Below are 12,284 nucleotides of genomic sequence, written 5' to 3'. Positions count from 1 at the left end.
GCCATTTGAAAGACAGAATGGCCTCACTGTTCTCTACCTGCTGCAACACTCAGTGCTGTTCAGGGACTTATGCCAGTCACCTCCTTGGGCTGGTCTTGGTTCTTGATTCCTCTAAAGCAGGGGTTCCCAACCTTTTTTTATGCCATTTTCCCCAGGTTGGGAACTCCTGTTACAAAATAATCTAGCTGGTGCAAGTTTAAGATTGTGTATTAGGTTTTTTTTTAAGGATGCAGGTAAATAAATGAAACATCAATGGGTTTGACAGATTTTATTGTTCTCTATCCTTATGATACAAATAAACTTATCATTGTTTAGGGGTGTATCAGATCAGCAGGCAAATTAAAGCACACGATGGGAGTGTATTTACTCTCTGCCAAATGAGAAATGGAATGCTGCTAACAGGGGGTGGGAAAGATCGCAAAATCATCCTGTGGGATCATGACCTCATTGCAGAAAGGGAAATTGAGGTAAGCTTATTGTTGTATTTTATGGGAATAGTCTTCAATTATATGGTTTTTAAAATAATTTAGTAGGCTACATTGATTGCTGGCAAATATTTGCAAGTTTTTTAATTGGATGGGTACTCAAATACATTAGAGTCATGGAGTTGTGCAGACCATTTGGCCCAAATCATCAATGCTGATGAGTGGGTATCTCTCCATATAAGTCATATTTCCTGGCAATTAGCTTTCTATGCCTAAGCAATTTAAGTATTCATCTAGTCACTTCTTAAATGATGCCAGTGGTCCAACTTCAACCACTTTCTCAGGCAGTTCAATCCAGTTCTTGGGTGAAGATGATCCTTCTCATATCCCCCTAAAATTTCTTTCCCCTTACTCTAGTTCTATGTCCTTCAAATGAAAAGTGGAATCGTAAGCACTATGAATTTCAAAATCTGAAAAGTAATATGTATGAGGAAAGTAAGGAAGAGGCTTAAGTCAATTATAAGAATACAGAAACCGGGGAGTGTTAACAAACCTATAAAGGTAATAGAACAGATTAGCTGATTTGCTAATAAAGTATTTGCAACCATGAGATTTATAAGGGGGTAGAATATGTATTCATTTGATGATATTGCTGAATACTTGAGGAATTATTGAGAATGCCATTGCCGAAAGAAGTTTCTTTAAGCCACACTTCTGTAGTTGATGACAGTGCCAACCTACTTCAACAATGCTTCCGAACTCTGCAACTTCTGTTCAAAGACTTATGAAGGCAAAAAGTTTTAAGGGGCAATCACTGCCTTAAAGTGTTCAGCTATTTCATCATTGACGTGCTGTCATGATGCCTTCATTGATATCCAAGAATTCTCCAGGAACTATCTTTCTGGAAGTGATACCACTAGATAATTTGCAGTAGTTTACTAGGTCATAAGTACCAAATCGAAGTCACTCGGGCAAACAGTAAAAACATCTTCACCAATGAAAAGTTTTATTTTACACACATTGCCTCTGGAGTTAGAACGTAATGTTTCATTGATACATGTAGATGTAATTTCAGCCAATTTTCCCATGGAGAATTGGGAAGTATGAAATAGCATAACATTGATGTATTGAGTTTTTGTCTATTAGAAATCCTGACATTGAATATATATGTTTTTCAGTAGTGTGAGAATTTCTTTATGTGTTATTCAAAATTTTACTGTTTTTGTTTAACATTGAGTGACAGTATAACACTTGTATTTTTTTTTTACATCTGCTTGTGTGGGTTAGGTTCCTGATCAGTTTGGAGCCATTCGAGCTGTCGCAGAGGGAAAAGGTGACCAATTTCTAATTGGTACCTCACGCAACTTCATTTTAAGAGGAACCTTCAATGATGGGTTCCAGGTAGAAGTACAGGTGTGTAACACATTCACCTTTAGATGGCTTCATTTAGGTAGCAAACTACTTGTTTACAATGAGAAACGTCAAATTTTCTGGAACAGGCTGATTGCCAAATATTTTTATTCCTCAGAAAATTTTTTAAAATCTGGAAATTTTTGAACCTACAGCTTTTATTTGGTGTGTAATAACAATATTGTTCTCTATATTTAATGCATAATTGTTTAAAAAAGCAGAAAAATTATTAGATTGACTTCCGTTGATTATTATATTTTTGAATTTTATTTGTGTATCTTGTTAATGCCATGGTCCTAATATTCTTTTACATCTATATTAAATCATGATTGTCGTCACAATGTAATATCTGGAAAAATTTTATATAAACATATCTTTTGCATGGTTAAGAATAAAATAATAAAATAATTAAAAATACATTTTTTTCAACATCTTGTATTTCTAACACCTGTAATAAAGTTTGAAAAATTGAAGCAATTAAGATTTTAAAATTAAATGTATTAACTACATTTTTTGTTGCAAAATTCTTCACAATTGAGTTTTATCCCTGATACCTTATGATGCTCATTATTCAAAATAGAAATAAAACTCATTTTCTGTGTTATTTTCTCTGAAATAGGAAGTATTTTAAGTAATACCTATCTGCATGGTTGGCGCGCGGCCAAGTGGTTAAGGCATTGGTCTAGTGATCTGAAGGTTGCTAGTTCAAGTCTCAGCTGAGGCAGCATGTTGTGTCCTTGAGCAAAGCACTTAACCACACATTGCTCTGCGATGACACCGGTGCCAAGCTGTATCAGCCCTTGCCCTTCCCTTGGAAGACATCGGTGGCGTGGAGAGGGGAGACTTGCAACATGGGCAACTGCCAGTCTTCCATACAACCTTGCCCAGGCCTGCGACCTGGAAACCTTCCAAGGCACAAATCCATGGTCTGCGAGACTAACGGATGCCTATATATATGTGCATGATGTTCACTATGTGGATGTTGTTTTTACCTTCTGTATATTTAAAAGTTAAATTTTGATTATTTTAGTTGGTTCAATTTTTTCTAAAGCTTGTATTATTGATTGTTGTAGGGTCATACAGATGAGCTCTGGGGTCTAGCAACACATCCTTTCAAGGACCTTTTCCTGACTTGTGCCCAGGATCGACAAGTCTGCTTGTGGAACTCTGTGGACCACACCCTTGAATGGAGCAAAATCTTGGATGTAAATACTTAAGCACTTTTTAATTTTTGTTAAAAGAGAAGATTACATATACTTTTTTTTATTTTTCAGACAATTATATGTCCATTATTTTAAATGTACAGGAGTGTGTTTTCTTCCAAGCCAGAACCCTCTAAAAGTTCTTCATTTTTTTCAGCACCAGTCACTGAATGGCTCTGGGTAACACTGCTTAAGATGATTCCAAGAATCATTATTGCAAAAGGCAGAATGTTTTGCCACAAATGTTGAATGTTTTCTTTGGGAAGTGATAGCTTAAAAGCAAGATTTGGGTGAATTGACAAAACTTTATTAGGAATTTGAAGAGATTTGGTATGTCAACAAATACACTCAAAAACTTCTATAGATGTACTATAGAGAGCATTCTGACAGGCTGCATCACTGTCTGGTATGGGGGGCGGGAGGCTACTGCACAGGACCGAAAGAAGCTGCAGAGGGTTGTAAATTTAGTCAGCTCCATCTTGGGTACTAGCCTAAAAAGTACCCAGGACATTTTCAAGGAGCAGTGTCTCAGAAAGGCAGCATCCATTATTAAGGACCTCCGGCACCCAGGGCATGTCCTTTTCTCACTTTGCCATCAGGTAGGAGGTACAGAAGCCTGAAGGCACACATTCAGCAATTCAGGAACAGCCTCTTCCCCTCTGCCATCGGATTCCTAAATAGACATTAAAGCCGTGAACACTACCTCACTTTTAAAAAAATATGTAATATTTCTGTTTATTGCACGATGTTTAATCTATTCAATATATGTATAAAGTATGCTGAATAAGATTTACTTATTTATTATTACTTTTTTCTACTATATTATGTATTGCATTGAACTGCTGCTATTAAGTTAACAAATCACGTGTCGGAGATAATAAACCTGATTCTGACCCTAGAACATTTCAAAATAATAGTTTATAAGAGTGGAAGGTTCAATTTTCTGGATAAGTGCAAAAGGAATAAGACTGGCAAAAGCAAAACATTCAACAGAAGATGGTTATTTTAAAAATAAATCTTTATAAATGCAGACTGTTCAGTCTAAGATCAATACTGGCAATATAACAACATAACTTTGTTATGTCAGCATCGCCTAAAGTGCTTTCAGAAATTTAACATCTTGCCTGATCAATCTGCTTAAAGGTTTGAAGACATGGCATTTGACATTTGAAGAGTCAGCACTATGTTTCTGTTCTCTCGAAATGTATTTATCATTAATGATGATAAATAGGAAGTACCAATTGCTATCTGATCAGATTTAGTGTGGCTTATACAATTTTTTTCGGAGCTGTAGCATATAAAATAAATTATATACTGAATGTTAATACATATTAGGTGATAAAGTAGGAATTGTATTTGGTGTGGGGAGTCAAAATGGTTAAGAAAGAAGCTGAAAGAGATCTGCGGAATGATACTGGACTGTTGCTAAGTGTACTCCTTACTTGATCTTATCTTGCTTTAAAAAAGGCTTCAACTATAGATATTGTAATTATGCAGCAAGTATAGCATGGCTGCCCATTCTGCACTGTCCCCAGTATCCCAGATGGAAAAATTACCTACCATCAAAACCCAAGAACCTTTCTTGACTTCATGCCCTCCTCCTTCCCCATTTTATTTTCCTCCCCCTCTCTTCCTGTTCTGTGTTGATATTCAACCTTTCTCCCTTTGTCTTCACTAATGCCCTGTTTTTGCCTTGCCCTATTCTCCATCACAAATGGATCTGAACTGTGAGTTTAATGGTTAATTGTAATGCCTCACTGGCTTCTAAGGATGCATGATTTCAGTTTTTTTTAAAGTCAAAATGTTAGAAGAATAAATGATTTCTTTGCAAATGGTTCTGGTGCAAACAATTCACCGTGATTTATTTATGTGTTGGCAAAAATAGGTGTTGATTTGGCATGCCAGCATAGCAACACTTTGTTTACTTTTCGGCTTGTTCTAATGAAGTTGATGGTGGAATATCTTAAACAGTATTGGAAGCCAGAAAATGCTGTTGTGCCCACACTTGATCCGCTGGGATTATACTTTATACTTTATTGTCGCCAAACAATTGATACTAGAATGTACAATCATCACAGCAATATTTGATTCTGTGCTTCCTGCTCCCTGGATTACAAATCAATAGTAAATATTAAAAATTTTAATTATAAATCATAAATAGAAAATAGAAAAATGGAAAGTAAGGTAGTGCAAAAAAACCGAGAGGCAGATCCGGATATTTGGAGGATACGACCCAGATCAGGGTCAGGATCCGTTCAGCAGTCTTATCACAGTTGGAAAGAAGCTGTTTCCAAATCTGGTTGTACGAGTCTTCAAGCGCCTGAGCCTTCTCCCGGAGGGAAGAGGGACGAAAAGTGTGTTGGCTGGGTGGGTCATGTCCTTGACTATCCTGGCAGTACTGCTTCAACAGCGTGCGATGTAAAGTGAGTCCAAGAACGGAAGATTGGTTTGTGTGATGTGCTGCGCCATGTTCACGATCTTCTGCAGCTTCTTCCGGTCTTGGACAGGACAACTTCCATACCAGGTTGTGATGCACCCTAGAAGAATGCTTTCTACGGTGCATCTATAAAAGGGGTCAGGCCAAATTTCTTTAGCTTTCTTAGGAAGTAAAGGCGCTGGTGGGCCTTCTTGGCAGTGGATTCTGCTTGGTTGAACTAAGTCAGGTCATTTGTGATATTGATCCACGGAACTTAAAGCTTTTGACCTGTTCCATTTGCGCACCACCGATGTAAATTGGATTAAATGAATGGCAGAGTGTATCTTTCTGTGCCACTGTTCATATTCTTATTCTGATTGTGGTAGGATAAGAATTCAACCATTTTATGTTGCTGATGACCAAGGAGCAGTACTACATGCAGTTAAGATTGTGTGTGACTTGAAGATGGGCAAGTCCTTTACTGGACTTTTTTTGTTGTTGTGGCAGATGTTGGATCATTTGGAAGCTTCAGTAATTGAAGGGGTATATATATATTTAAATTTCCAAATGTAAATTAAGTTATCTCTCTTTAGGAACCAGGTCATTGTGCTGAATTCCATCCCAGCGGTGTTGTGGTTGCCATTGGGACTCATTCAGGCAGGTAAGTCCAAATCTTTGCATGGACCTTTTGGGTCTTCATCTAAAAGAGTTTGTACATGTTTGAGGTAGTGTAATATATTTTCTTACACTAAAACTATCTGCATATCTTAAATTATTGCTTCATTGTGCCTTCTTTACTTTAATCAGTCTAGTGATGTCAGCTATGTTTTCATCTATTCTAAGCTTTAAAATCCTCACTTCTAGTAGTTATTGTGGTATTTCTAATGGCATAGAAGGAGGCCATTTGATCCATATGCCTATTTACCCCTTAGTACAATCTCATTCTCCCATTATTTCCCTGCAACTCACCAGCTTATCAACTCTACTCTCAACTTAAATTTCAGCCTCTTCCTGCTTTATGATATTCTGTAAAGTCGTAATCTCTTTGGTAAGCTTTTGTTGATTGGCCAAAGTTCTCCTCATGTGGCTTGGTGTCAGTGAAATGACTCAAGGATCACCTTAGTTATGGACCTTCATTATTCAAGACCTTAATTATATGGACAAACTGGAGAACCTGTGATTGTTCTCCTTGGGACTGTGGAGGTTGTGAGGAGATTTGACAGAGATAGATAAATAAGCAGAATAGAGGGATATTGTTCCGATTAGCAAATACTTTCTATTCCTTTAGAAGACATAGGTTGAGCACTTTTTGATAAAGGAATCAGGATATTTAAAGCAAGTGATTGTGGATGGAGTGCACTTTCAGGGATAATTGAGGAGGTAAATTCAATTATAACCTTCTAAAGGGAGCTGAAGAAGTGTCTGAGTTTTCAAGACTGTCAGAGGAGGGTGGGGGAGTGGGACTTGCTGGATTGCTGTCTCTGCTTTCCGTGGTGGTCACTCTCTCAATGATTGCACTTAGCAAATGTTGGTATAGATTTAACAGGCTGAATGATTTATATCAGAAGTGTTACTATTTTACCAAAACTCATGAAGCAGTACCCTTGTGAAACTGTAGAGCTTAAAATTCAAAGCATCTACTATCCTATCTTCTGAAAGCATTTAGTGCTTCACTCATATTATTATCCAAAGAGAGTTTTATTATTTATCCCTTATGCCATTGAGAGGATGATAGTGAACTGCTTTCCTGAAAAGTTACAGTCCATGGGGTAAAAGTCCTCTTACAGTACATCATTCATCGCAACTTCCGCCATCTTCAATGGGACCCTATCACCAAGCACATCTTTACCTTGCTCCCTGTCTCCACTTTCCGTAGTGGTCACTCTCTCCATGATTCCATTGTCCATTCATACTCTCCCCCCCGCCCCCCCAATCTCTCCTAGCACTTATCCTTGCAAGTGGAAGAAGTGCTACACCTGCCCATTCACCCTGTTCCCCTCCTCCATTCAGAGTCCCAAACATTCCTTCCAGGTGAGGCAATATTTCACCTGCAAGTCTGTCAGGGTTATCTACTGTATCCAGTGCTCCTGATGCAACTTCCTCTACATCAGTGAGACCCAACATAGATTGGGGGACTGCTTTGATGAACACCTTTGCTCCATCCACAACAAGCTGGACTTCCCAGTGGCCAACCATTCCCATTCCCATTCTAACACATTGGTTCATCATACGAATTGCCGTGATAAGACCACTTTCGGGTTGGAGGAACAACACCTTTTATTCCGTATGGGTAACCTCCAAAGTGATGGCATGAGCATTGACTTCTCTAACTTCTGGTAGTTTTTCCTCTTCTCTCTTCCCTCTTCTTTCATTCCCCGCTCTGGCTACCACCTTACTCTTCTGTTCTATTTACCTGTTTGTTACCTCCCAGTGGTGCCATTCCTCATTACCCTTCCTTCCATGGTCCATTCTCCTCTTCTATCAGATTCCTCTTTAGCCCTTTACATTTTCCATCTGTCATCACCCCCACCTCTCCCTGCTTCTCACTTCATCCAACCTCCCCCATCTGCCTAGCTTCCCCTCCTCTCTCCTTATTCTGCCTTCTTCTCCTTCCCCCTTCCTTTCCAGTTCTGATGAAGGGTCTCAGCCCAAAACATCAACATTTCTTCCTGACCCCAGTTCCCCCAGCATTTTTATGTGTTACTTGGCGCTTCCAGTATCTGCAGAATCTCGTGTGTGTGTGTGTGTTATACTCTTGTTGTTCTTTAATTGTGAAATTCTGAGACTTTTTCTCAGTTGCAATTAATGAATGACTCTGTATTTTCAAACCAGTGTTGTGTATAATTTGAGGGGAACTTGCAGGTGCTACTGTTTCCCAAAATCATGCTTTTGTCCCAATAGATATAAAATGTCATTGGTTTGGATAATGTGGTGAAGAAAAACATGGGTAGTTTCTATTGTGCTTTCTGTAGATAATGTAAATATTGTTGCAATGATGAAATCAGTCAATGAAAGACTGTTGAAAGACAGGATATTGAAATGGAATCGTTTGCCTTGGATAATGCTGAGTTAGATGTGTACTTAGAGAATTTGTTGGAGCTGGTGAGAGAGAGCCTGTCTGAGACACCGAAGTGTTGGTTTATGTAGGTTTTGATGGACTCTAGATCAAGGTCTACTTGGGGGGGTAGGGGTGGTTGCTATTGTTTGCATGGTGGGGTGTGTTTATATTTCCGCTGATGCGAGTAGGGGGACGGTTGATGCTTCTGCTGCTTCTGTGGGAGGGAGGAAGGGGTCTTGGGGCTCTGATGTTTCTATCATACTTTTTTTGTGGGTTTCTTCTTTCATATATGTCTGTGAAGAGTAAGAATTTCAGGTTGTCTACTGTATATATTCTCTGATATTAAATTGAATCATTTGAACTTAGACAATTATTCTATCCCTTGTTGGAGTTCCTTTGTATACTAAACATATTAGAGAGGTATTTTTTTTTTAATCATTAATTGGATGTGAATGTCATTTATAGCATCTAGTCAAGGTATTTCTTCAATGCAATAAGGCAAAGAGTTCAAGATTTTACTGAAAATGAATGGGGGAATTGTGATCTCATTTCAAGATGTACAGTATGATTTATGAATTGGAGTGGAACCTAGAGAGTGTGATGTTTATTTGCAGCAATTGCTCTTCTAGATCGTAGAGGTCATATATTTGAATCAGCAAGTAAGTGCAGGTGTTATCCATAGCAACCATAATGCAGTAGTGGTAGAAAGGAAGAATGTTTAAAATAAGGAATAGTGAATGTCAGTGAGTCACTTGGACAGAACATCCTACGTTGAGTGGCTTTCTGATTAATGGACAAACCCTCTCTGCAGGTTCCCCACTGCTACCTCAATTTGTTGAAAGTAAAGCACTCAGAAATGATGATACGATTGACTGTGGAGGGGTAATGGCTAGAATGTATTGTCAGAGAGCATTCACTTGGCACATCAACCCAAAGCTGAATATTCTTTGTCATGCTGTAATTGTTTTGTTATCTGACGAGTTATAGATGGAACTGAACATTATAAAATCATCATTAATATTGCCATTTCTAAAATGGAGGGAGGTCATTGTTTGTTGGAACAAAAGTGCTGTACTTAGGAACTCATAGGAACTAAGTATAGTTCTCATAATTAGACACAGTACTCTACTCATGGCCAAATCAGTATTCAACTAAAGTCCAAAATGACTTCCTTGCTCTTGTATTTTGTATTTTCATTTATGAAGACCAAGACAGTATATACCTGTGTGTCAACCCACTTTTCAATCTTCCCTGCCACATTCAAAACATTATAAACATATATCTTTAGATACAGTTTTAACCACCAGAGAGTTTTTGTTTTGATTCCCTTTGGATCTTAATGGGTGAAAACTGGGCTAAAACAAAGCAGAGTAATTCTTATAGAACCCAAACTAAGCAATATTGAGTAGTTCATCGGTGTAAGAGTCATTAGATAGGTGTTTTTAAGTGCTGATAATTGGAAAGAGGTGATGTTGGTAAATGCGGTATAAATGGCCTTAATGGACAGCCACTGCCTCAAAGTGCCAGAGTCTCAGATTCAGTCCTGATCTTGGATTCTGACTTTCTGGAGTTTGCATATTCTCCTGATGATCTTGTAGATTTCAACCCGGGTGCTCCAGTTCCCTCCCACAGCTACTGACAATTGCCCCTAGTGCATAGGCGAATGGTAGAATGGATGAAGCTGATGGATTTGAAAGCTTTTTGACAAAAGAACAAATTTTCACTTTATCATTAGTACTCTCGTCTTTCAGTACTTAGGAAATTAAATGTTCTTAGTTTTTTACTTGTACTATTCCACCAGAAGAGGAAAGATAGGTCAGTTGTTTCACAAGGATAACTGCTAGGATAATGTTAAACATAGAAAACATAGAAACATAGAAAATAGGTGCAGGAGTAGGCCATTCAGTCCTTCGAGCCTGCACCGCCGTTCAGTATGATCATGGCTGATCATCCAACTCAGAACCCTGTACGTGCCTTCTCTCCATACCCCCTAATCCCTTTAGCCACAAGGGCCATATCTAACTCCCTCTTAAATATAGCCAGTGAACTGGCCTCAACTGTTTCCTGTGGCAGAGAATTCCACAGATTCACCACTCTCTGTGTGAAGAAGTTTTTCCCCATCTTGGTCCTAAAAGGCTTCCCCTTTATCCTTAAACTGTGATCCCTCGTTCTGGACTTCCCCAACATCGGGAACAATCTTCCTGCATCATTCTGGACTTCCCCAACGTCGGGAACAATGTTCCTGCATCTGATTGGGTAAATAAAATATTGGCAAATAGGAATTCTATTTTTTTTTTGTTTTGGCGGTCAGGAAGTTACAGGGTGCTTCAAGCACATTAATACAACTTATTTATGGATTTTCAGATTTGGCATTTATGATCTTGACTATAGATTAAATGATATCAGCATAATTAACAATCAGTTTATTGAATAACCATATAACATATATAACATATACCTATATAACAATTACAGCACAGAAACAGGCTGTCTCGGCCCTTCTAGTCCATGCTGAACTCTTACTCTCACCTAGTCTCACCGACCTGCACTCAGCCCATAACCCTCCATTCCTTTCCTGTCCATATATCTATCCAATTTAACTTTAAATGACAACATCGAACTTGCCTCCACCAATTCTGCTGGAAGCTCGTTCCACACAGCTACCACTCTCTGAGTAAAGAAGTTCCCCCTCATATTACCCCTAAACTTTTGCCCTTTAACTCTCAACTCATGTCCTCTTGTTTGAATCTCCCCCACCCTCAATGGAAAAAGCCTATCCACGTCAACTCTATCTATTCCCCTCATTATTTTAAATAGATAGATAGATATACTTTATTAATCCCGAGGGAACTTTGGTTCCGTTACAGCCGCACCAACCAAGAATAGAGCGTAAATACAGCAATACAAAAAAACCTCAAAAATACCTCTATCAAGTCCCCCCTCAACCTTCTACACTCCCCAATAAATTTCTACAATAAAGACCCAACTTGTTCAACCTTTCTCTGTAGCTTAGGAGATGAAACCCAGGCAACATTCTAGTAAATCTCCTCTGTACTCTCATAAAGATTTTTTCCGAATTTTTTGAGTTCTTAGTGCAAAACAAAATTACATTTTCAAAACTCTTTAGACAGTGAAGGTTTTGTATAGGTGGTTGAAATCTATTAGACAAACTGAACCTTTAAACAAACTACTAATTTAGAAATATTTCAATAAATCACTTGATATATGGGAATTTATCATTTGAAGCACCTCTTATGGTGACGAGTTGAGGTTCAAAGTACATTTATTATCCCAGTATATATACTAAAAACACCCTTGAGATTGGTCTCCTTTCAGGCAGCCACAAAACAAAGAAACCTGATAAAACCCATAAGAAAAAGAAGACTGTCAAACACCCATTGTGCAGAGGAAAAAAAGCAAGTCATACAAACAATAAAAGTAAGCAAATAACATTCAGAACTGAAGTTCACAAAAGTGAGTCCAGAGCCACAAAACCATTTATCACTTCAGGAGCCCATTAGTTGCAGCCACAGCCTCTGTTCAGTGCAGAGAAGTGTAAACCTCGTAGCGAGCTGAGCCTTTTCAATCTGGCCTAGTGCTTAAATCATCCAAACCTCAGATCGCTCCTTACTCTCGGACCTGGGCCCCACCATTTTGATACGCTCTCGAGCCTGGGCCCTGCTGCTTCAATTCGGTCCATACCTGACCTTTCCAATTCAGCCCAGTGCTTAAATAAGTCAAACCTCGTGTCTTACCTCAATCTTGGGTCCTAA

The 12,284-nt window shown here is 38.5% G+C and overlaps 1 protein-coding gene across 2 annotated transcripts in view; it reads left to right on the top strand.

Moving 5' to 3' along the window:
* LOC134350481 (echinoderm microtubule-associated protein-like 4) overlaps window positions 1-12,284 on the top strand; it is a 259,312-nt gene that overhangs the window by 193,646 nt on the left and 53,382 nt on the right. For both annotated transcript variants that reach the window (XM_063055692.1, XM_063055693.1), the window contains 4 exons: window positions 316-467; window positions 1,713-1,838; window positions 2,909-3,040; window positions 6,047-6,114. In XM_063055692.1, the coding sequence (XP_062911762.1) occupies window positions 316-467; window positions 1,713-1,838; window positions 2,909-3,040; window positions 6,047-6,114 (478 nt within the window). The remainder of the gene's footprint in view (window positions 1-315; window positions 468-1,712; window positions 1,839-2,908; window positions 3,041-6,046; window positions 6,115-12,284) is intronic.

Source organism: Mobula hypostoma, chromosome 8, assembly GCF_963921235.1.
Source record: "Mobula hypostoma chromosome 8, sMobHyp1.1, whole genome shotgun sequence".
NCBI lineage: Eukaryota > Metazoa > Chordata > Chondrichthyes > Myliobatiformes > Myliobatidae > Mobula > Mobula hypostoma.
The sequence above is the reverse complement of the archived record's forward strand: the minus strand, read 5'-3'. Positions and strand labels throughout refer to the sequence as shown.